Genomic DNA, 26,083 nt, shown 5'->3' with positions numbered 1-26,083 from the left:
GGAAACTGCCTCCCAGGCCTTCATTTTGGGGCGTTGTGTTCTGAGTCCCAATAATTGTAACATCTTCATAACCGACTCTCTGGTGGTTATGGTGAGTCGGGACACATGATGTGTGGTGACCGACGGAGGAACCGGGAGCGCAGCGGGGTTAAGGTTCGGAAGCGGGTTTAGGGTTGGGGCGAGGCGGGCGCGGCCCGGACGAGCAGCGTCACAGCCCCAGACCCTCCGCTCAGCTGCCGCGGGCTCTCGCCTGCCGACCATAGACGGCGCGGGCCTCCCGTCACCCCAGAGCGGCCCAGGAAGAATCCGGGCGGGACCTCGGCTGGTTTCCGGTTCCCGGCGCTCTCCGAGGCGCACTGAGGCCCCGCAGGGGGCGGGGAAGTCTGCGTGTGCGCAGCTCGGCCGGCCCGCCCTCGTCCTCGGGGGCCAGCCCCCTCCCCGGCTCAGGACCGGGTGCTGTGGGCGGGTCCACTCCTGGTTCGGCGCGGCTGCGCAGCTCCTCGGCGCTTCCTCCGTGGCTGCCCCGGGCCAAGCGAACAGGTGGGGCAGTGTTGGACTAGGAAGGAACGCCAAGCGGGCGGGCAGGCGGGGAGGGCGCGGGGAGGCGGCGGCCAGTCCAGGAGGGGCCTGTTCTGGGTGCCGCGGGAGCCACCGACGGGCTGCAGAGGCCGGGAGGAGGCGACCGCGGCGCGGCCCTAGGAGGCCGGGCTGAGGACCGCAGCTGGCTTCCGGCCTCTCCCCGGAGCCTGGGGCCTTCGGCAGCACCCCCGTGGCCTCCCTCTGACATCCTAAACCCTGGTGAGGGGGCACCCTCACGTGGCTCTTTGCCCCAGGTTGGCTCAGGCAGGTAGAACAGCCCTGCACCCCATTTCCAGGGCCTTCAGCAGGTCTGGACCACGGGAACTGCCAGCTTTCTCCCCTTAGCCGGGAGTCCCTGGATCCCCCCCCCCCGGGCTCTGGCTCCGGCCGTTCTGGGATTTCAGGAGTCGCTGAGCAGTAGGGCACGTCGGCCTATGCTGCATAGTGACCTGCTTCCCACGACCCAGGAGGCCACACCAGCAGTCAGCTTCTGCCTCCTGGCCATCCTTCCACACCCCTGGTTGAGTGGGGCTGAGCCTGAGTTCTCCCCACTGAAGGTAAGTTGGGGGAGACTTCAGGCCAGGGCAGTCTCCTGTCTTCTCTTGGAAACCACAGCAGCCCTTGCGCACAGAATGTCAACCACAGTCCAGCTTCCAGGGCACCAGGTGAGTTAATCCTCCGTGCCCACCTTTTCATCTTCATCCCCATCCCAGTCAGAGGCTGCTGTCCTCTGGAGCCATGAGCCCTGCAACTGGTAAGGCCAGCCAGGGGCTCATAGCAACCGTGAGGAAAGGGTTCGGAGATGTAGACTCGCCCTCCCACAGGGAGAGGGGCTCTGAGCTCAGCTGGGTCCCCGTGTGGCTGAAGTTGGCTGGTCCTCAGAGCTCTGAGCTGCCCCATCAGGGACCTGCTGATACACAGTTCATACTGACCACTGCAGGGCTCTGGGTAGTGGGGCTCCACCAGGTCAGAGTCCTTTTAGTGCAGGCTGCTGCCCAGTGGGCATGGCCCGGGCAGCGGCGATGTGTTGTTGCAGGAGATGCCGCTGACCTTCCAGGATGTGGCTGTGTACTTCTCTCAGGCGGAGGGGCAGCAGCTGGGCCCCCAGCAGCGGGCGCTCTACAGAGATGTGATGCTGGAGAACTATGGGAACGTGGCCTCTCTGGGTGAGGCTCTCTGCACTTGGCCTGGTTCGCAGTGGGGACCTCTAAGGAGCTTGGGAGGCTGCTTTGGCTCTTTGGATCCCAAAGAAGAGGGTCCTGCCCCTTGTCCCCAAGTATCAGTCTGATCTCGACAGAAGGAACATGTCCCATGGGAAAAGCCTGCCTTGCTCCTCAGTTCTAGGGACTTCACTCCCTGTTGCCAGTGGCCCCACTGGTGTCCCTCTAGTGGCAGGAGAGCTAATGAGTGGATTCTCCTTCAGTACTTAGTCTCAGCCCACGGGCTCCCCTGACCAACATACATGCAGGCGTACACATGTGCACACAGGGCACATCTCTCCCCACCTGGCCTGGAAGACCCAGTCGGCAGTGTCCTGCCCCAGCTCCCCAGGCCATGCCAACTCACCAGTGTCCTCATCCTCAACAGGATTCCCTGTCCCTAAGCCGGAGTTGATCTCCCAGCTGGAGCAGGGGAAGGAACTTTGGGTCCTGAATCTTCTGGGAGCTGAGGAACCAGAGATCTTGAAAAGCTGCCAGAAAGGTGAGAATTGATGGGATGCTAATCCTGGGAACAGCCTCCCAATCCTGCCTTAAGAGGCTCCAAGTGTGGGACAGCTGGGGCATGGTGTTCATGTTAATGGCCTCCTCCAGGGGCAGTCTCACAGATACAGCCTGCTCGACAAATGTGAGCATGTGCACATGCTTTAGAAGTTTTATCTTGCTGGTCTGTTTCTTTGCTTTAAAAAATACATATATTTTTTCTGATCGTGTTTTTGTTTTGGTGATTACCTTGATAACAACTTAGTTCTCTTCTTTATATAACACACATTTCCTTTTGATAATAGATATTGGTTCCCTACCATGTCCTTTTTATTCTTCACCCCATTCTCTCCTTCATTTGCCAATTTTAGTCAGTAGTAGTCTTTTTTTTTTTTTTTTTTTGGAGACAGAGTCTCACTCTGTCACCAGGCTGGAGTGCAGTGGCACGATCTCGGCTCACTGCAAGCTCCGCCTCACTGGTTCAAGGGATTCTCCTGCCTCAGCTTCCCGAGTAGCTGGGACTACAGGCACCCGCGACCACGCCCAACTAATTTTTGTATTTTTAGTAGAGATGGGGTTTCACTATGTTGGCCAGGATGGTATGGATCTCTTGACCTCGTGATCCGCCTGCCTCGGCCTCCCAAAGTGTTGGGATTACAGGCATGAGCCACCACACCCAACCAGTCAGTAGTAGTCTTTTTTTTTGTTTTTGAGAAAGAGTCTTACCCTTACTACCCAAACTGGAGTGCTGTGGTACGATCTTGGCTCACTGCAACCTCCCCCTACCAGGCTCAGGCAATCCTCCCACCTCAGCTTTCCAAGTAGCTAGGACTACAGGCACATGTCACCATACCTGGCTAGTTTTTTTTAAATTTTTGTAGAGACAGGGTTTCACCATGTTACCCAAGCTAGTCTTAAACTCCTGAGATCAAATGATCCATGTCGACCTCCAAGAGTGCTGAGATTACAGGTGTGAGCCACTGCACCTGACCAGTAGTGTTCTTTTTTTAATGTTTACCTTTGTTGTTTTGAATATACATCTACTACTTGATATGTCGGCTCTAAGTATTATCTTTGACTCTCAGTTACTGAGACAGTCAATAAGCTTGTTCTACTTTTCTCCCTTTTCCTCCTCATTCCTTTCCCAGTTTTTATTGGTTATATTGTTTCTATAATATATATATTATAGAAACAATTCAGAACATATAACATTTTACCACTCATGTCCGCAGCTTTGTTACTGTCTTTTATCTGCAGTTAAGTATGTTATTAATAATTGTTTACCTCTGGTCCTTTTACTAAAAATTTCCCCGTCTCTTGGTCGGCTGGAGCTTGTCTTCTAGTTTATTCAGAAAGGCTCGTGAAAAATATACCCCATATTTGTGCACATTCAAAATTGGTTGAATAAAGCCTTTGGTTTCTACATGTAAGAGCTAAGACTATTGTAAAGTTATATCGTTTTCTCAAAGTGCAGCTTTAGGTGCATCTCACAAAATTTTAATATGTTGCATTTTCATTAACATTATAGTTCAAAACATTATCTAGTTTTTCTTGTGATTTCTTCTTTGACCCAATAATTATTTGAACGTGCATTAATTTCCAAATAGTTGGTGTTTTCCTAGTTATCTTATTGTTATTGTCATTTAATTCCATTGTGGTCAGAGAACATACTCTGTATTATTTCATTCCTTTCATATTTGTTGCTTCTTCTTTTATGATCCCAAATGTGGTTTCTCCTGGTACAAATACCATGTGCACTGAAAAAGAATGTGTATTCTGACATGTTGGGGTTAGATAAATATCAGTTAAGGTGGTTGATGGTATTGTTCATGTCTTCTGTATCCTTGCTGATTTTTTTTTGTCTAGTTATTCTTTCAGTTGCTGAGAGGGGGGTGTTAAAATACAGAAGTATGATTGTGGAATTGTCTTTTCTTCCCTTTAATTTTTGTAGTATTGGCTTCATGTATCTTGAAGCTGTATTATAAGGGTCATTTGCACTTATGACTATCATTATGAGAGATAAGAGAATTCCTGTTTGTCTCTGGTAATACATTTTGTTTTGAAATATATTTTATCTAATATTAATGTAGCCACTCCATCCTTCTTATACTTACTGTTAGCATAGTATATCTTTATTCATCCTTTTAATTTCAACCTGTGTCTCTACACTTAGAGTGAATCTCCTGCAGATATCAGACAATTGGGTCTTGTTTCTTCATCCTAACAATCTTTGTCTTTTAATTGTAGTGTTTAGTCTGTTAATGTTTAATGTAATTGTTGATACGGTTCAGGAATACACTCGTGTATAATATTTTTTATTTACAGTTATCTCTTCCGTTTTTTAAATTCCTTTTTCCTACCTTTATTTGGGTTATTTGAATACTTTTTAGAACTCCATTTAAATTTTATTATTTGCCTTTTACATAATCTTTTTGCATTATTTTTTACAGTGATTTTCCTAAGGTTTACAGTATACGTAAGTTTCCACAGTTTACTTACAGTTCATTTATGTACTACTTCACATAAATCCAGAAATCTTGTAACCATCCCTCCCATCCTTTTTGTTATAGTTGTTATGTGTAATACATCTACATACATTTTAAACTCAGAAAGACAATGTTATAGTTTTGGTTTTAAACAGTTATATAGTGTATAAAAAATTAAAAGGAAAAAGGCCAAAAAAAATAGTATTTTAGCTGTTCTGGCATGTAAGGAGCTTAGAATTCATCACTGTGTCCTAACAAGTAAAAAGCTGAACAAACTGAAAAATCAACAAATCTTAGCTCTATCAGAGAGGTGTGAGGTCAGAGGACAAGTCACCGCTCTCAAAACTGGAGAGGTATGGCTGGGCGCCGTGGCTCACACCTGTAATCCCGGCACTTTGGGAGGCTGAGGCAGGTGGATCAGTTGAGGCCATGAGTTCAAGACCAACCTGGCCAACATGGTGAAACCCTGTCTCTATTAAAAACACAACATTAGCTGGGCGTGGTGGTGGATGCCTGTAATCCCAGCTACTCAGGAGGCCGAGGCAGGAGAATCGCTGGAACTCAGGAGGTGAAGGTTGCAGTGAGCCGAGATTGCACCACTGTACTCCAGCCTGAGTGACAAAGCAAGACTCTGTCTAAGAAAAAAAAAAAAAAATTGGAGAGATAAACAGTCAGATAAAAAGAATCACAACAACAACTTGTGAGCAATAATCTCCCAGGGAACCAGTGGCCAGATGGGTAAGCCTAAAATGTAATTGGCAAATTGCTAGAGGCTCAGTGTGGACAACTCTGAAAAAAAAACTCTAGGGAGACCCAGTCATGGGAGGACCCCATGCTTTTGTGAGTTTTCCCTCCAAGGGCTCTATTAGGTACTGACAGTGAATATCAGAGAAAAATCTCCTTGTGCTTCTGGCAGGAGGAAGTGAAAAGGAACTACTTTGGAATATACCATTCTGTTCTTAACAAGACCTGCCCTCAGGAGAAACAATTTTACCAGGGCCTAACCTGCTGGTGTTTTTATCAGAACTTAACCTATCTGGGGGAAAGGAAATACCTAACACTGGCTACTTCTAGATATTCTGTCCCACCTGATGGTGGGTGGGGGAAACTGAAAAGCACTTGGGAAGTTCATAGTCCAGGGACACAAGCTCGGCAAGACTGAGCCCTACTCATAGTGTCATAGAACACTTTCCCACCCCAACACCTGAAAACATGGTGAAAGCCCTATTTACTGCAATTCCTTTTACCCACTATATCATGTCTACCTATCAGCAGAAAATTGCAAAGCATACTAAAAGGCAGAAAATACAGTCTGAAGAGACTGAACAAGCATTAGAACCAGAGTCAGTCATGGCAGGAGTGTTGGAGTAATCAGGAATTTTTTTAAAACTATGATTAATAGGGTAAGGGCTTTAATGGAAAAAGTAGACAGTATACAAAAACAGATTGATAATGTAAGCAGAGAGATTAAAATTTTAAGAAGCTGGATGTGGTGGCACATACCTGTATTTGCAACTCATAGTGTAGCAGGATTGCTTGAGCCCAGGAGTTCAAGGCCAGCCTAGGCAGCCTAGCGAGATCGTCTTTCTTAAAAAACAAAAAAGAAAATAAAAGAAAATTTAAAGAATTTTTTAAATGCTAGAGAGCAAAAACACCGTAACAGAAAGGAAGAGTGCCTTCGATAGATTCATTAGTAGATGGGACAGGGCTTCCAAGAGATTGTTATTTGAAAGTGGACCTGGATTAGCTCTAAATGCAGATTGCAAACCAATTTAAAAAGTTAAAAAAGAAGTGTAGCCGGGTGCGGTGGCTCAAGCCTGTAATCCCAGCACTTTGGGAGGCCAAGACGGGCGGATCATGAGGTCAGGAGATCGAGACCATCCTGGCTAACCTGGTGAAACCCTGTCTCTACTAAAAAAGACAAAAAACTAGCCAGGCGTGGTGGCGGGCGCCTGTAGTCCCAGCTACTCAGGAGGCTGAGGCAGGAGAATGGTGTAAACCCGGGAGGCGGAGCTTGCAGTGAGCTGAGATCCGGCCACTGCACTCCAGCCTGGGCGACAGAGCAAGACTCTGTCTCAAAAAAAGAAAAAGAAGTATAGTTGATATGCTAAAAAAGGATACGAAATGGAATTACATATAATAGAATGCTCAGGTAAACCCACAAAAGGTAGCAAAAGCATGGAAAACAGAAATAGGAATGAAGAACAAGGGCAAAAAGTAGAAAATGGTAACAGATGTGGTAGATGTTAATTCAGCAACATCAGTAATCACCTTTTAATTTTTTTTTTTTTTTTTTTTTGAGACAGGGTCTCACTCTGTCCCCCAGGGTGGAGTGCAGTGGCACAGTCCCAGTCTATTGAAAGCTTTGACCTCCCAGGCTCAAGTGATCCTCCCACCGCAGCCTCCCGAGTAGCTGGGACTACAGGCATGTACTACCACACCTGGCTAATTTTTGTGTTTTGTAGAGACAGGGTTTTACCATATTGCCCAGGCTAGTCTCGACCTCCTGGTCTCAAGAGATCCACCCACCTTGGCCTCCCAAAGTGCTGGGATTACAGGCATGAGCCATCGTACCCAGCCAATAATCCCCTTTTTAAAAAGTTAATTTGTTTTTTTAGAGATGGGGTCTCACTCTGTTGCTCAGACTAGAATATAGTAGCTTGATCATGACTCATGGCAGCCTTGACCCCCTGGGCTCAAGCGATCCTCCCACATCAGCCTCCCAGGCAGCTGGGACTACAGGTGCATGTCACCACATCCAGCTCTTTTTTTATTTTTGTAGAGATCAGGTCTCACTGTTTTGCCTAGGTTGGTCTCAAACTCTTGAGCCTCAAGCAATCCTCCTGCCTTGGCCTCCTAAAGCACTGGTATTACAGGCCACAGTGCCTGGCCCCAACTGTGTTTTCTATAAGGAACCAAGTTTGGCCAGGAGTGATGGCTCACACCTGTAATTCCAGCACTTTGGGAGGCTGAGGTGGGAGGATCCCTTGAGCCTGGGAGTTTGAGACCAGCCTAAACACATAGTGATAACTCATCTCATCAAAAAGTTAAAAAACTTAGCTTGGTGTGGTGCTGTGCATCTGTAAGTCTCAGCTACTCAAGAGGCTGATGTGGTAGGATCGCTTGAGCCCGGGAGGTTGAGGTTGCAGTGAGCTGTGATTGTACCACTGCACTCCAGCCTGGGCAACAGAGCAAGACCCCATTGCAAAGAAAAAAGAAACCTGCTGTCTTATGACAAGATCTTGCCATGAACAAAAAAAAGAAGCTCACTTTAAACATAAAAACACATATATATTAAAAGTAAAGGGATGGAGAAAGATAGTAATCCAAAGAAAGCAGAAATATCTTACTACTTTAGACACAGCAGACTTCAGAGAAAGGAAAGTTATTGGGGTAAAGAAGGGCATTACATGATGATAAACATAACAGTTCTTAAGGTGTATGTACCTAACTACAGCATCAAAATATGTGAGGTTGGCCAGGCATGGTGGCTAATACCTGTAATCCCAGCACTGGGAGGCTAAGGTGGGCAGATCACTTGAGGTCAGGAGTTCAAGACTAGCCTGCCCAACATGATGAAACCCCATCTCTACTAAAAACACAAAAATTAGCCAGGCATGGTGGAGTGTGCCTGTAATCCCAGCTACTTGAGAGGCTAAGGCAGGAGAGTCACTTGAATCTGGGAGGTGGAGGTTGCAGTGAGCCAAGATTGTACCATTGCACTGCAGCCTGGGCAACAGAGTGAGACTCCATCTCAAAAAAAAAAAAAAAAAGTGAGGTTGCCAAGTGTGATAGTCATGCCTATAATCCCAGCACTTTGGGAGGCCAAGACGGGCAGATCACTTGAGCCTGGGAGGTTGAAGCTGCAGTGAACTATAATCACGTCACTGCACTCCAGGCGAGGCAACTGAGTGAGACTCTAGCTCTAAAAACAACAAAACCAGCTGGACATGGTGACTCACGCCTGTAATCCCAGCACTTTGGGAGGCTGAGGCGGGTGGATCACCTGAGGTCGGGAGTTCAAGACCAGACTGACCAACATGGAGAAACCCCATGTCTACTAAAAATACAAAATCAACCGGGTGTGGTGGCTCATGCCTGTAATCCCAGCTACTCGGGAGGCTGAGGCAGGAGAGAATTGCTTGAACCCAGGAGGCGGAGGTTGCAGTGAGCCAAGATTGCACCATTGCACTTCAGCCTGTGTGACAGAGCGAGACTGTCTCAAACAACAGCAACAACAACAACAAAATATGTGATGCAAAAACTGATAGAACTACAGGGGGAAATAGATGAATCACTGTCTACAGTTGGAGACTCCAGGACCCTCTATCATAAGTGGACAGATCCAGCAGGATGTAGTTGAATTTAACAGCACATCACATCAGTCAGCTGGGAATAATTTACATCTGTAGACTGCTTCATCCAGCAATAGCAGAATGCACATTCCTGCCAAGCTCACATGAAACATTTACTAAGATTAGAGACCACATTCTGGGCCACAAAACATACTCTAACATACTTTAAAGAATAGAAAACATACAATGTCTATTCTCAGACCACAATGACATTAAACTAGAAATGAAACCAGAAAGATAGCTAGAAAATTCTAAAGTACTTGGCAAATAAACAACACACTTCCAAATAGCACAGGTCAAAGAAGAGATCTCAAGAGAAATTTTAGAATATTTTGAATTAAGTGAAAATGAAAATAAAACTTACCAAAATTTGTGGAATGCTGTGAATGCAGTGCTTAGAGGGAAATGTATAGCATTGATGACTGCATGTATTAGAAAATGGGAAAGATCTAAAATCAATAATGTAAGCTTTCACTCTAGGAAACTAGAAAAAGAAGAGCAAATTAAATCCAAAGTAGAAGAAAAGAAATAAAAATTCAAGCAGAAATCAATGAAATGGAAAACAGGAAAACAATAGAGAAAATCAACAAAACCAGAAGATGGTTTGAAAAAAAACAGTAAATCAGTAAACCTTTAGCCAGACTTAAGAAAAAGAAGAGAGAGGACACAAAATACTAATATCAGAAATGAAAGAGGGGACATCGCTACAGAGATGTCCCATGGACTTTTAAAGGGTAATAAAAAAAAAAAAAGATGAACAACTGTGCCCAGATTTGATAAATGAACCAATTCCTTGAAGGACACAATCTCAAACATGGGAAGAAATAGACAATCTGAATAGGGCTATTTCTGTTAAGTAAGTCAAATCAACGATAACCTTCCAAAATAGAGTCCACTGGGCTCAGATGGGTTCACTTACGAGTTCTACCAAACATTTAAGGAAGAAATTATACCAGGTCTCTACAATCTATTCCAGAAAATAAAAACAGGAAATACTTCCTAACTCATTATATGAGGTCAGCGTTACCCACCCAAATGCCACAACCAGACATTACAAGAAAAGGAAACTACAGACCAACGCCTCTTATGAACATAAATGCAAAAATTCCAACAAAATATTGGCAAATCAAATTCAATAATGTATAAAAAGAATTACATACCATGACCAAGTGGGATTTGTCCCAGGTTTACAAGGCTAGTCCAACATTAGGAAATAAATTAATGTAATGTGATATACCACATCAACAGGCTGAAGAAGGATCACGTGGTCATATCAGTAGATGCAGAGAAAGCATTTGACAAAAGCCAACCTCGATTCATGATTACAAATTCAACAAACGAGGAACACAGAGGAACTTCCTCAAGTTGATAAAGAGCATCTACAGAAAACCTACAGCTAACATCATACTTAATGGTTAAAAAAAAAACTTAAAGCCTTTCCACTAAGATTAGGAACAAGGCATGGATATCCCCTCTCGCCACTGCTGCATTGCACCAGAAGTCCCAGTTAATGCAGTAAGACAGAAAAGGAAATAAAAGGTATACACATTGGGAAGGAAGAGATAAAACTGTTTACAAATGATGATCATCTGTGTGGAAAATCAGAATGAGTCAGCAAAAAGACCTCCTACAACTAATAAGTGATTGTAGCAAGGTTGCAGGATACAAAGTTAATATACAAATGTCAATCGTTTTCCTTTATACTAGCAATGAAGAAGTGGAATTTGAAATTAAAAACACATTATTTACATTAGCACCACCAAAGATAAAATATTTAGGTGTAAGTCTGACAAAATATGTGTAAAATCTATGAGGAAAAATACAAGACTGATAAGAATATATCAAAGAAGGCCGGGCGCGGTGGCTCACGCCTGTAATCCCAGCACTTTGGGAGGCCAAGGCGGGCGGATCACAAGGTCAGGAGATCGAGACCACCGGTGAAACCCCCCGTCTCTACAAAATACAAAAATTTTGCCAGGGCCGCCGGTGGCGGGCGGCCTATAAGTCCCAGCACTGGGGAGCTGAGGCAGGGACATGGCGTGAACCAGGAGGGCGGAGCTTGCAGTGGGGCCGAGATCGCGCGCTGCACTCCAGCCTGGTGGCAAGGTGAGACTCACTGCTCTCAAAAAAAAAAAAAAAAAAAAAAAAAAGTATTATATTACATATCAAAGAAGAACAACTAAATAAATGAGATATTCTCTGTTCATGGATAGGAAAACTCAGTATTATCATGATGTCAGTCCTTCTCAGCTGGATTTATAGATTCAACACACTCAATCACAATCTCAAGGGCTAGTTGTGGTGGTTTATAATTCAGCACTTTGGGAGGCCAAGGCAGGAGGATCGCTTGAGCCCAAGAGTTTAAGACTAGCCTCGGCAACATAGCGAGACGCCATATCTACAAAAAAAATTTTTTTGTTTAGCTAGGCCTGGTGGCATGTGCCTATATTCCCAGCTATTTGGGAGGCTGAGGTGGGAGGACTGCTTGAGCCTAGGAGTTTGAGGTTTCAGTAAGTTATGATCATGCCACTGTATTCCAGCCTGGCTGACACAGCAAGACCGTGTCTCTAAAGAAAAAACCCCAAAAAACTCAGCAGGTTATTTTGTGGATATTAGCAAACTGATTCTGATGTTTATAAGGAGAGGTAAAAGACCCAGAATAGTCAACTCAGTATTGAAGGAGAAGAGCAAGGTCGAAAGACCCATGCTACCCAATTTCAGTACTTTGACTGTAAAGCCACAGTGATCAAGACAGTGCGGTATTGGTCAAAAAAAAACAGAAAAAATAGGTCAGTGAAACAGAGCAGAGAGCCCAGATATAAACCTGCATAAATATATGCAACTGAGCTTTAACAAGGAAACAAACACACCTCAATGTAGAAAGGATAATCTTTTCAACAAATGGTGCTGGAACAACTGAACATCCGCATGTCAAAAAAAGAGAATCTAGACACCCTTCACAAAAAATTAATGTGTCTTATTCTGCTCAGACTCAATACCACAAGCTGGGTGCTTAAAACACTAACTTTCCTCCACTCCCCTTCCCCTCCGCCTCCCCGTCCCCCTCCATATGGAGGCTTTGGTCACCCAGGCCGGAGTGCAGTGGCATGATCTCAGCTCACTGCAACCTCCAGCTCCCAGGTTCAAGTGATTATCCTGCCTGAGCCTCCCGAGTAGCTGGGATTACAGGCACCCACCACCATGCCCAGCTGATTTTGTACTTTTAGTAGAGATGGGGTTTTGCTATGTTGGCCGTGCTGGTCTTGAACTCCTGACCTCAGGTGATCTGCCCACCTCGGCTTCCCAAAGTGCTGGGATTACAGACATGAGCCACCATGCCCAGCCTTATTTTCTTACAGTTCTGGAGGCTACAAGTCCAAGATCAGTGTGTTAGCATAGTTAGTTTCTGGTGAGGGGTCTCTCTTTCTAGGTTATAGATGACTGCCTTCGCACTGTGTCCTCACATGGCAGAGAGAGAAAGGGCAAGTTCTCCGGAATCTCTTCTAAGAGCACTAATTCTGCCATGACGACCCTCATGACCTCATCTAACTCAAATGATCTCTCAAATGCCCCGTCTCCAAACGTCATCACATTGAGGCTTCAACTTGTGAATTTGGGGTGAGCAGGACACATTTCATTCCATAGAAAAATGGATCATCTAAATGTAAACCACAAAACTATGAAACTTCTAGATGATAATATAGGAAAAAAAGAGATGACGTTGGTTTGACAGTGAGTTTTTAGGTGCAACACCAAAGGCACAATCCATGGAAGAAATAATTGACAGGCCGGGTGTGGTGGCTCACGCCTGTAATCCCAGCACTTCGGGAGGCCGAGGCGGGTGGATCACAAGGTCAGGAGTTCAAGACCATCCTGGCCACGATGGTGAAACCCCATCTCTACTAAAAATACAAAAAATTAGCCGGGCGTGGTGACGGGTGCCTGTAATCCCAGCTACTTGGGAGGCTGAGGCAGAGAATCGCTTGAACCCAGGAGGTGGAGGTTGCAGTGAGCCAAGACAGCACCACTGCACTCCAGCCTGGGCGACAGAGTGAGACTCTGTCGCAAAAACACAAACAAAACAAAAAACAAATAATTGACAAGCTGGACTTCATTAAAATTAAAAAATTCCTCTATAAAAGGCAACATCAACTTTGGGATCTCTACTAAAAATACAAAAACCAGCTGGGTGTGGTGGCAGGTGCCTGTGATTCCAGCTACTCCAGAGGCTGAGGCAGGAGAATCACTGGAAGCTGGGAGGCAGAGGTTGCAGTGAGCCGAGATTGAGCCACTGCACTCCAGCCTGGGTGATAGAGTCAGACTCCATCTCAAAAAAAAAAAAAGACAATGTCAAGAAAATGAGGAACAGTCCATAGATTGGGAGAAGATATTTGTAAAAGGCACATATAACCGACCATTATCCAAAATACGCAAAAAAACTCAAGAAAACGAACAGCCCAATTTAAAACATGGGTGAAAGGCCTGAATCGACTCCAGATGGAAGGAGATACCCAGATGACAGGCGGGCATTGTGAGATCAGTATCATATGTCTGTAAGGAATTGCAAATTAAAACAATGAGATTCCACTGCACACCTACTAGAATGGCCAAAATCCACACCACTGATAACCCCCAGTGCTGGCCAGGATGTGGAACAGGAACTCTCATTCATTGCAGGTGGGGGATCAAAACGGTGGCCACTCTGGAAGACAGTTCGACAGTCTTACAAAACTAAACATACCTTTACCATGTGATACAGCAATTTTGTCCCTTTGTATTTACCCAAATGAATGGAAAATTTATGTGCACACAAAATCCTGCACACAGATATTTATGGCAGCCTTATTCATAATTTCATAATTACCAAAACTCGGAACCAACCAAAATGTTCTTCAGTAGATGAGCGGGTAAATAAACAGTGGCATATCCAGAGAATGGAATCATATTCAGGGCTAAAAAGAAATGATTGACCGGACACGGTGCCTCATTCCTGTAATCCCAGCACTTTGGGAGGCCGAGGCGGGCGGGTCACTTGAGGTCAGGAGTTCAAGATCAGCCTGGCCAACATGGTGAAACCCCACAAAAATTGCTGGGTTTGGTGGCATGCACCTGTAATCCCAGCTACTAAGGAGGCTGAGGCAGGAGAATCACTTGAACCCAGGAGGTGCAGGTTGCAGTGAGCCGAGATGGCGCCACTGCACTCCAGCCTGGGCAAAAAAGTGAAACTCGATCTCAAAAATAAAATAAATAAAATATAAATAAAAATAAATGAGCCACCAAGCTATGAAAAGACAGAGGAACCTTAAATGCACATTACCAAGTGAAGGCAGTTAGTCTGAAAAGATTATACAGTTGGCCTTTGAACAACATGGGTTTGAATTTCCCAGGTCCACTTATATGTGGATTTTTTCAACCAAACACATGTGAAACCCACATGTCCAGAGGGCTGACTTCATGTAAGTGGATTTTGAAAGGCCAGCTATGGAACTTGAGTATGCATGGATTTCGGTATATGTGGGGGATCTCGGGCCCAATCCCCTTTGTTTACCAACAGACAGCTATACTGTATGATTCCAACTATATGACATTCTGGATGAGGCAAAACTAGAGAGAGCAAAAAGGTCAGCAGTGCCAAGGAGCAGAGAAGCAGGGTGGAGCCAGAGGATTTTCAGGGCAGTGACACTAGTCTGTATAGTACTGCAGAGGTGGATGCAAAACCCATGGATCACGCAGCTCCGAGAGGGAGCCCTAAACAGAGTTTAGATGGTAATGATGTGTCAGCGTGGGTTCATTCACTGTGATGCTGTATCACTGTGTTGCAGGAGGTAAGTAGTGGGGGAGGTGTGTGTGTGGGGGTGTATGTAGGAACTGTGTTTTCTGCTTAATATTGCTGTGAAATGCTCTAAAAATAAAGTATTTTCAAAAAATCTCGTGTTCCCCAGATTTTCCATCTCTAGTGCTCTTCATCCCTTTCTGACGATCTGAGTTTCTAGCTGGCATCATTTCCCTTCAGCCTAAAGACCTTTGCATTTCTCGTGGTGCGAGTCTGCTGCCCCAGTTCTTAGTTTTCTCGTGTATGAAAGTACCTTTATTTTGCTTTTTTTTTTTCCTTTTCCCATTCAGCACTTTAAAGCTGCTATTTTACTCTTTTCTGGCCTCCTTGGCTTTCGATGAGCAGTCACCACGGGATCCCTGGCTGGTGGTGTGTCGTGGGTCACTCTCCTGCTTTCGAGGCGAGCTGCCTGTTGGTTCGGTTCCCAGCAGGTAGACTCTGATGGGCTGCAGCACTGGCCTCTTGGGTTTTCCTCTGCTAGGTGTTCATACAGCATCTTGATCCTGTAGATTTCTGTCTTCCATCAAATTTGGGCAACTTTTGACCATTATTTCTTCACATTTCTTTCTGTACCATTCCCTCTCTGGTCTCCTGAGATACCAATTATAAGTGACCATTTGAATTATCGAACAGATTTGTAAGGCTGTTTATTATTTTTAAAATATTTTTATCTGTATTCTTCCGATAATTTCTGTTCATCTCGATTAAAATTCACTTACTCTCCTTTATTGTGCCCGTTCAGCTGTTAGTCCGTCAAGTAATGCTTTATTTCAGAAATTCTGTTTTTCAGTTCCAGAATGATCATTTTATTTTTTGTTATTTCTGTGTCTCTGCTGAGACTTTTGACTCCCCGAGATTTTCCTGTTTTGTTTTATTTCACTGAGGATAATTATAATTCCTGTTTTTAAATCCTTGTCTGTTAGTTTCAACATCTGACTCATTTCAGGGTCAGATGGTTGATTTCCTTTTCTCACAAAAATGTGCTCTGTTTTCTTGGTTCTTTATGTGTTTGTTAAATTTGAGTAGAGACTGTGGATTCTGTACGTATGGGTATTTGTGTATCTGCGTCTGTGTGTATATACGTGTTTACACATGTGAGTATGTGTGTGTGCGTATGAGTGTGCATGTACCTCTGTGCAGCTGGTCACCAGCATGTACCTTCACAAGTTACATTTTGCTGGCATTATCCACGAACTGTCACCGCTGTGGCCTGGGCACCGAGCTTTCTGAGGCTTGTGTGTTGGCTTGTCCCAGGGCTCTGCCATCGTCAGTATTGGCCCCGCTCACAGATATTCTTTCCTGGGTTGGGCCAGCTCCTTTTGGACACTTTAGAGATCCATCTCGGGCCCGTCTGCGTTTGTGGTGCTGCTTCTCTGTGGCCCCTTCCGGCTACTGGGACTGTTCCCTTTTGGCATTGCATTTGGCAGCACTTCTGAGGAACTCAGCCTCCAGGGCCTCCGGTTGTCCTTTTTTTTTTTTTCATTATTTTTATTTATTTATTTTTTGTTTCTGTTTTTTGTTGTTTTTGTTTGTTTGTTTGAGACAGAGTTTTGCTCTTCTTGCCCAGGCTGGAGTGCCATGGCGTCATCTTGGCTCGTCACAGCCTCCGCCTCCCGGGTTCACGTGATTCTCCTGCCTCAGCCTCCTGAGTAGCTGAGACTGCAGGCGCTTACCACCATGCCCAGCTAATTTTGTATTTTTAGTAGAGACGGGGTTTCACCATGTTGGTCAGGCTGGTCTCGAACTCCTGAGCTCAGGCAATCTGCCCGCCTCGGCCTCCCAAGGTGCTGGGATTACAGGTGTGAGCCACCATGCCAGCCTATTTTTACTTTTTTGATATTTAGTCTTATTCTGTTGCCCAGGCTGGAGTGCAGTGGTGCCATCTTGGCTCAGTACAACTTCTGCCTCCCAGGTTCGAGCGATTCTCCTGCCTCAGCCTCCCAAGTAGCTGGGACTACAGGCGCCCACCACCACGCCCTGCTAATTTTGTGTTTTTAGTAGAGATGGGGTTTCACCATGTTGGCCAGGATGGTCTCAAACTCCCTACCTCAGGTGATCCACCCGCCTCAGCCTCCCAAAATGCTGGGACTACAGGCATGAGCCCACCACGCCCGGCCTGAAAATGCAGTTTAAAACAAAAAAAAATTCATTTTGCTTGTTTGTATTTTCTGTTGTTATTTTTATGGTTTCTTGAAGACATGAGAAGATTCAGAGCTAAACTTTGTTCCCATTGGGACCAGATAATGAAATTCTTTTTGTTTTTTTGAAACAGCCTCGCTGTGTCACCAAGGCTGGAGTGCAGTGGCGCGATCTTGGCTCGCTGCAACCTTGCCCTCCCCGGGTTCAAGTGGTCCTCCCACCTCAGCCTCCTGAGCGGGACTACAGGTGCGCTCCAGCACACCCAGATAATGTTTGTATTTTTAGTAGGGACAAGGTTTCACCATATTGATCAGGTTGGTCTTGAACTCCTAGGCTCAAGCAATCCACCTGCCTTGGCCTCCCAAAGTGCTGGGATTACAGCATCAAAACACATGAGGTTTCCGGGTGCCATGGTCACTCCTGTAATTCCGGCACTTTGGGCATTTTTGTTTCCATTTAGTTCATATGTCAAGCATAGGCTATTTCAGCAAAAAAAGATTCCTAGCATCCCTGGGCTCTATATTTGGTAGAGAGCTCTGTAGGTTGGAGTCTAGTTGTGAGTCCATAGTTGGGGCAGAGGCACCCCTTTTGATCCTAGTTTGTGGCGGGGTGGAGTTGTGATTTGTGATCCTAGTTTTGGGGGTAGAGTCATGATGGGAGTCTGCAGCGGGGAGGGTCTGTGTTCTCAGTGTTGAAGTTGGAGCGATGTCATCCCCTATGAGATGGGGGCCATCCAGGCGGATGGATGGTGTGCCCCCAGTTGGCCACCCCTGTCAGGAAGGCCTTGTAGTTCCCTGGGAGGGCTGCTCTGTGCATCTCTGGCGCTGTTTCAAGTATCACCCTGCATTTATGGTGATCCCTCACAGACTAAGGTGAGGAAGCCCTAGGAGGCAACTTCTTCCCAAACAGGTGACCCCCGAGGTTGCCCTGAACGAGAGAAGCATCCTGTTTCCACAAACAGGTGCCCCCCGAGGTTGCTTTGAATGAGAAAACCGTCCTGTTTCCACTTGCCTGACTGAGTCTAAATCTATGGGCAGAAGGCAGTTTGGACTTGCAGGCATGTTGCATCACAAGGCTGCCAATTCGACTGACTCGGCCACGTCCTCCAACACTATGAGCAAGGGGCCGGGTATGAGTAAAGCCACACACCCTCCTGGAGTTTGGGAAGACCCTTTGTGTCAGGTCAGCCTGGTCCCACAGGTGCCATTTCCATGTAGCAAGGCGGCACCTACCTGTCCTGGGTGGGAGGTGTCCTGAGCTGTGGCATGGTGGGGATTGGAGTCCACAGGGGTGCTGCTTCCACTCATTGTGGGACCCTCAGTTTCTAATTGTGCCCAATAGGTGGATAGCATTTGCCTTTCTAGGGGGCATATTGAGCTGCTCTTTGGGGCTCATTTAGTTCAGAACCCTATGGGCAACCAGGTGGACCATGTTTTCTCCACAGACTCCATGAGGCAGAGTGGGTGTCGCCAGAGCTTCCATGCAAGAGTGGGACCTGGAGGCATGGTGGCATGGTGTGCTGGGCTGCCTGCCAGGCTGGGTGAGGGCTGTGGGGCCTCCCCACTGAGAGGTGGTTGCTTTACAGGTTATAGCATAAAAGGGTCTGGGTATTAGAGTAAGATATGGAAACTCTTGTCTCCCAAACATGAAGAATCCAAATCAATGTGTCTATCGAAGACCTGTGGGTGGTATCAGTATCAGTAGTTTATGTTTAACAGTTAATAGGATCTACTGCACCCTGACCAGACAGTGCCCAAGAATTTTACTGAAGGCACTGGCCCCTGTATTTTATGTGGGGTGATACCATAACCCTTTTTTTTTTTTTTTTTTTTTTTTTTTTTTTGTGAGACAGAGTCTCGTTCTGTCGCCCAGGCTGGGGTGTGCAGTGGTGTGATCTTGGCTCACTGCAAGCTCCACCTCCCGGTTCACACCATTCTCCTGCCTCAGCCTCCCAAGTAGCTGGGACTATAGGCGCCCGCCACCTCGCCTGGCTAATTTTTCGTATTTTTTTTTTTCTAGGTAGACACAAGGTTTCACCGTGTTTGCCAGGATGGTCTCGGTCTCCTGACCTCATGATCCGTCCGCCTTGGCCTCCCAAAGTGCCGGGATTACAGGCGTGAGCCATCGCACCCAGCCATCACCATTATTTTTCAGCTGGGTTATGATGGTGTGTAAATGTGAACAGCTTATTCAGAAGGAACCTTTTAACAGGAGGTCATCAATACGATGCCGTAAATGACAGTGTGGAAGAGATGCCTCATCCAGGTCTTGTCTGCAGAGGTTTGGGCACTGGCTGGGCTACTGGGGACCTCGCTGGAAGCTGAGTAAAGGGATATTGTGTTCCTTTGAAAATGAAGGCAAATTGTGGTTGAGACTCCTCAGTAATAGGTATGGAATAAAACATATTGGCCGAACCAAGGACCACAAAGTGTGCACCTGGGACCATTGGAATATCTTCAATAATTTCTGTTATCTTAGAGGGGGCTTTGTTGGAGAAACTTGGGCATGTAAGTTTCAGTAATTAATAAGTAAGCGCCACTCTTTGGAACTAATTTGGGGTACAGGCTAGACTATGCTGTTAAAGGGAGAGAGAGTGGTTTTGTAACCTTAGCCTTTAGCATGTTTTTAATGGCTGGGCACAGGCCAGCACACCTTGTTTTAAGGGATATTGAGGGGTGTGCACCGTCTTTACTGGAAGTGGCAAGTGGACGGGTTCCCAGTGGGCAGCTGCAACCAGAAGGGCTGGTGACTTAGGTTTGTTCCAGGAGCATGAGGGCACCCACTCGCATGATGGAAGAAGAGAGAGCAGGTGGGTGGCAGATGTTTAATAAAAGTAGTGCCAATGGAGGCATCTAAAGGGTCATGAGGGGCCCGGCACAGTGGCTCATGCCTGTAATCCTAGCACTTTAAGAGGCCAAAGCAGGCAGATAACTTGAGACCAGGAGTTCAAGACCAGCCCGGCCAACATGGTAAAACCCCATCTCTACTAAAAATATAAAAATTAGCCGGGTGTGGTGGTGGGCACCTGTAATCCTAGCTACTCAGGAGGCTGAGGTGGGAGGATTGCTTGGGCCTGGAAAGTCAAGGCTCCCGTGAACCAAGATCATGCCGCTGTACCCCAGCCTGGGCAACAGAGCAAGACTGTCTTAAACAAAATAAAATAGGCTGGGTGCGGTGGCTTACACCTGTAATCCCAGCACTTTGGGAGGCTGAGACAGGTGGATCATCTGAGGTCAGGAATTCAAGACCAGCCTGGCCAACATGGTGAAACCCCATCTCTACTAAAAATACAAAAAAGTTAGCCGTGCATGGTGGCGGGTGCCTGTAATCCCAGCTACTTGGGAGGCTGAGGCAGGAGAATCACTTGAACCTGGGAGCCGGAGGTTGCAGTGAGCAGAGATTGCACCACTGCATTTCAACCTGGGCAACAAGAACGAAAAAAAAAATCCTCTCTCTCAAAAAATAATAATAAAAAAATAGGCCGGGCATGGTGGCTCACGTCTGTTATCCCAGCACTTTGGGAGGCTGAGGCGGATGCATCATCTGAGGTCGGGAGTTCGAGACCAGCCTGACCAACATGGAGAAACCTTATCTCTACTAAAAATACAAAAATTAGCCAGGCATGGTGGTGCATGCCGGTAATCCCAGTTACTTGGGAGGCTGAGGCAGGAGAATCACTTGAACCCGAGAGGTAGAAGTTGCGGTGAGCTGAGATTGTGCCATTGCACTCCAGCCTGGGCAACAAGAGTGAAACTCTGTCTCAAAAATAAATAAAATAAATAAATAAGTAAAATAAAATAAAGGAAGGTGAACTCCCGAGGGTTTGTTCGTGATTCCCATTATTTTAAAAGCTTTCCCTTTTTACATTTTGTAGGCTCCTCAGAAACTACTGTGACTTGGGTCCCCTTATAAAGTACTGAAAGTTTTTCTTGCCCCAATTAATAGAGTAGTAAAAGGCAATTGTCCCCTCAGAGTGGGACAGTCCCTGGAGGACTACCAAGTCCCCAGGCTAAGGGATGAGGAGGCTGCCATTCTCTCAAGTCGGGAAAGGAGGGAGGGTATTAGTTCCGTGAGAACAGGCTGTCAAGGGTCCTCAGCCTTCAGAAATGTGGCCGCGTGAGCCCAGGTGCTTATTTTCTGGTTGCCCCGTGATGAGGGCGTTGGGCACACCCACCCATCGTGGGGGCCCATGAGGGTCTGGTTCTTAGTCCTGGGATTTGGGGAAGGGTTTCCAGGTACTCAGGGAAAATAATGGTGAGGCCTGGGTCCCACTGTGGGGAGCCAGGGTTAGTCGAAGTCAGGCTGGGGGCCCTCAGCAGGCGACTGCTGAGCACCAGGGAGCAGCTGCCCATGTCTCGCCTTTGCACGTGTCTTGTCCGGAGCTGCCATGTGACTGAGGGGAGCCTCTTCAGGACTGGAGACAGTCCCAGGGTCCCCAGCAGTGACATTCAAAGAGACAACAGACCCCTCGCGCTGTCTGCTGTCACTCAGCAGGAGGTGGGTGTGGTCTCCAGGGCCTCTCCACAGTGAGCTCTGGCTGTTGTCACTGGTGGGTGGTTGAGTCCAGGCCTTGCCTTGAGTATCCACAGCAGGGAGTCTCCGAGTGCGCCCGTCGTCCCCACCGGGTGAGGCTTCGTCATCAGTGGTTTTTCTGATTCATGGGCATGGGATTGGCCACATTGAGGGACAGATGTGGGGGATCTGGGCCAGTGTCCTGGAGGAATTTAGTACACATTTCTGTGGGAGTGAGCACTAACTCTGACCCGGTACTAAATGCCCTGAGTCAGCCCCCTTTTCACTCTGTCAATGCAAAATCTTTTTTTTTTTTTTTTTTTGAGACTGAGTCTCACTCTTGTCGCCCAGGCTGTAGTGCAATGACGCAATCTCAGCTCACTGCAACCTCTGCCTCCCAGGTTCAAGCAATTCTCCCACCTCAGCCTCCCAAGTAGCTGGGATTACAGGTGCACTCCACTACCAGCCAGCTAATTTTTGTATTTTTAGTAGAGACGGGGTTTCTCCATGTTGGTCAGGCTGGTCTCAAACTCCTGACCTCAGATGATCCACCCTCCTCGGCCTCCCAAAGTGCTGGGATTACAAGCATGAGCCACCGTGCCTGGCCAGTGTAAAATCTCTCTCTCTTTTTTTTTTGAAACAGAGTCTCGCTCTGTCTCCAGGCTAGAGTGCAGTGGCGCAATCTCAGCTCACTGCAAGCTCTGCCTCCCTGGTTCAAATGATTCTCCCACCTCAGCCTCCCGAGTAGCTGGAATTACAGGCACCCGCCACCACACCCAGCTAATTTTTGTATTTTTAGTAGAGACTGGGTTTCTCCACGTTGGTCAGGCTGGTCTCAAGCTCCTGACCTCGGGTGATCCACCCACCTCGGCTTCCCAAAGTGCTGGGATTACAGGCGTGAGCCACTGTGCCCGGCCTGCAAAACCCCTTAAGGCAAATTCGAATTTTCTACCATAGAGGAATTTTGGTCTCCAGTTCTAATTCCCCCGTCCCCTGTGATTTTGACCTTTTAGATTATTGCCAGAAGAATCTGAGGGTGACCTCTGTGTGTCCCTACCTCGCAGGTAGCACCTCCCTCTCCAGGGTGTCCCAGTGGCCTCTGTGGGACCAGGGTCAGCACCCACCAGCGCCATCATTTTCTGGTGTCAGGGTCAGCCCCCAGGCCTCAGGACCACAGGACCAGCGGCACCAAGTACAGCCCATGCTGTTGCTGTGAGCCTTGCACTCATCTAAGAGCTGGATGGCGGCCTCCAGCATCCGGTGGGGCAGGGACTGGGTGCTCAGGGCATTTGCTTTTGCCCACCAGTCCATGCCAGGGATTAGACCCGTGAAACCCCCTGGAGTTGGGGGAGAGGGCCGACAGGCACAGGGACAAAGCATGGATATTTGCAAGGGGTCATGGCCAGCCCTGCAGGGATCGCCCATGGTCTGGGTCTGCAGTAGACCTGGATACCTGTGAATGCCGCAGGAGGTGTCCGTACAGCCAGGAGCTCCCCTCAGCTCAGCACTGGGACAAAGGAAAACACCGGGCAGGTGTGGCATGGGAAGGTCCCAGCAGAGGGACCGTGGTCTGAGTGGGTGCCTCCTTGGTCAGGATGTCGGAAACACAGAGCCACGCCTACCTGCCCAACAGCCATTTAGGGTGCACAGTTTAGGCATCTGGCACGTACAGCCTAAAATTCTGCCGGCTGTGGGACAGACCCTAGCAGCATCTCTGTTCCCAGATGTAGTTATCCCCACTGGCAGTGATTTGAGTCAGCCAGGCGCAGCTGAAAGGCATCTCGCACTCCATCCCAGCAACTGTGTTAGCTTTTCCAGGATTTTTTCTTTTATTCTTTTTTCCTTTTGTTTCTCTTGAGAAAACCTCTTCAGTGATCAGACACAAGATGGAAAATAAGGATTTTCTTACTTATAGATCTTGGGGGTACATGGCATGCCTGAAGGCCACATGGAGGTCGGCGGGAGGAGAGAGGATGGAGGGCGAGGATCTGGGGCATCTGCCTTTCCTGGGTTCCAGGGTGTGGGTGGAAGCCCAGGTGGAGAAGAGGGGTTGCAGGGTTTGGAGCAAACACGTACAAGGAGGGCTCCTGCTCCGCAATCAGTCCAGGTTTTGCGTCCAGTCAAGCAGCTGTGTGCAGGTGGGCTTGCAGCGGTGGCCTCTGACCCACAGGGGAAAGAGGGAGGGGTTGGGAACTCAGGTCAGGCGGCTGCCGGAGTCCTCATGGCAGTTGGAGCTCAGTCAAAGAGGATAACACATGTGGAGGCAGCTCAGGAACAGGCCTGCTGCACTGGGTCTGTTTTAGAGGTGGGGTCTCAACATCTTGCCCAGGCAGTTCTCAAACTTTTGGCCTCAAGCGATCCTCCCACTTCAGCCTCTCAAAGTGCTAGGATTACAGGCATGAGCCACCACACCCGACTTAAGTAATATTTTATCAACATTTTTGTTTTGTTTTGTTTTGTTTTGTTTTGTTTTGAGATGGAGTCTCGCTCTGTCGCCCAGGCTGGAGTGCAGGGGCACGATCTTAGCTCATTACAACCTCTGCCTCCCGGGTTCAAGCAATTCTCCTGCGTCAGCCTCCCATGTAGCTGGGACTACAGGCCATGCCACCACGCCCGGCTAATTTTTGTATTTTTAGTAGAGACCAGGTTTCTCCATGTTGGCCAGGCTGCTCTCGAACTCCTGACCTCAGATGATCCACCCGCCTCAGCCTCCCGAAGTGCTGGGATTACAGGTGTGAGCCACCCAGCCTGGCCTTTATCAACAATTTATTACATACAAGTGAATTGTTACTGCTGCCAGTATTAAGTTACCTACTGTGGTTTGTGTTTGAGGTCTGATAGGTTCTAACGCTCAGTCTAATGTAATTGGCCAACTCATCTTTTTCCTATGACCTGTCAATCATGCATAGGTTTTGGATTATCTAGAATTAATGTACAGCACTTTTCCCCCAGTGTGTTACGGAAGATTTCAGACATACACCAAATTTGGAAGAACTTTATGGTGAAGACTCATACACCTGCCACCAAGGTTCTGTGTTAACATTTACCATGCCACTATCCCTCTACCAGACCCATCATCTACTTTGTTTTTGCTTTTGAAGTAAATTGCAAGGCTGGGCACAGTGGCTCACACCTGTAATCCCAACACTTTGGGAGGCTGAGGTGGGCAGATCACTTGAGGCCAGGAGTTTGACACAAGCCTGGCCAACATGGTAAACCCCGTCTTTACAAAAAAATTAAAAAATTAGCCAGGCTTGGTGGCGCATGCCTATAGTCCCAGCTACTCAGGAGGCTGAGGCATGAGAATCACTTGAACCTGGGGGCAGAGGTTGCAGTGAGTTGAGATCGCATCATTGCACTCCAGCCTGGGTGACAGAGAAAGATTCTGTCTAAAAAAAAAAAAAAAAAATGCAGCTGTCAGGACATGTCCTTTATTGAATTTAATTTAATTTTTAATTTTAAAATAAAATTGTTGGGCTGGGTGTGGTGACTCACGCCTGTAATCCCAGCACTTTGGGAGGCAAGGTGGGTGGATCACCTGAGGTCAGGAGTTTCAGACCTGCCTGGCCAGCATGGTGAAACCCTGTCTCTACTGAAAATACAAAAATCAGCAGGGCGTGATGGCTCACGCCTGTAATCCCAGCTCCTCAGGAGGCTGAGGCAGGAGAGTTGCTTGAACCTGGGAGGCAGAGGTTGCTGTGAGCAGAAATCACACCACTGCACTCCAGCCTGGGTGACAGAGCAAGACTCTGTCTCAAAATGCATACATACATACATACATAAAATAACCAAGCAGCAGCACTAACAGGACACTTCCTTTAAATACATATGTGTCATTGATTGGAGATCAGTGTTTGTTTACAGTTTTTTCTTTTGAGGTGAAAAGTATATAAATGAAGTGCACAAATCTTAAGTGTGAATTTGCTGAGTTTTAACAAATAGACACACTTGTGTAAACCAAACCTCTGTCAAGATATATAATGTTATTGTTGCCCAGAAAGTTCCATCGGTACGCAGTACACCATTGAGGAAACACACTTTTGTAGCTGGAGGAAGACAAAGAACTGCATAGTTTTGTGAAACTATGGTTCTGATAGCCACTGTTTGTGGTCATTTTGACTAAAAGTGTTGATTGGGATATTCTAAACTTGCAGGGGAGCAAGGCTCCTGTGTGTGGTTCGTGCCAGACTTAGACCAGGAAGCAAGGTGGCCTTAGCTCGTGGTCCAGCATCCCATGATGTCAGTGTAGTGAACCCTAGCGTCATGGGGTTTCGTCGGCGCTCCGGACATCATCTGGAAGCACTGAAGTCCTGTTGGGGCAGTTGGAAGAGAGTCCATCCTCAGTCTTAATCCTATGTGGCTGTGCGACACGGTACCTGAGGTGCTGCTGTCTCCTCTCATGGGGGCGGTTCCCACGACCGTCATTGGGTGTCTGAATTGCGTGAGGAGATTTTTTTTTTTTTTTTTTTTTTTTTTTTT

The 26,083-nt window shown here is 47.0% G+C and overlaps 1 protein-coding gene across 1 annotated transcript in view; it reads left to right on the top strand.

Annotated features, from left to right (window-relative positions):
- Positions 1 to 263: 263 nt before the first annotated feature.
- The window catches only part of ZNF251 (zinc finger protein 251), a 37,475-nt gene continuing 11,655 nt past the window's right edge, over positions 264 to 26,083 (top strand). The window contains 4 exon segments of the mRNA XM_017883560.1: positions 264 to 540; positions 1,195 to 1,244; positions 1,616 to 1,745; positions 2,167 to 2,280. Coding sequence (XP_017739049.1) covers positions 1,212 to 1,244; positions 1,616 to 1,745; positions 2,167 to 2,280 — 277 coding nt within the window. The 5' untranslated portion in view covers positions 264 to 540; positions 1,195 to 1,211.

This window comes from Rhinopithecus bieti, unplaced genomic scaffold, assembly GCF_001698545.2.
Source record: "Rhinopithecus bieti isolate Rb0 unplaced genomic scaffold, ASM169854v2 scaffold_13617, whole genome shotgun sequence".
NCBI lineage: Eukaryota > Metazoa > Chordata > Mammalia > Primates > Cercopithecidae > Rhinopithecus > Rhinopithecus bieti.
Note: the sequence above shows the minus strand (reverse complement) of the source record. Positions and strands in the feature narration are given on the sequence as shown.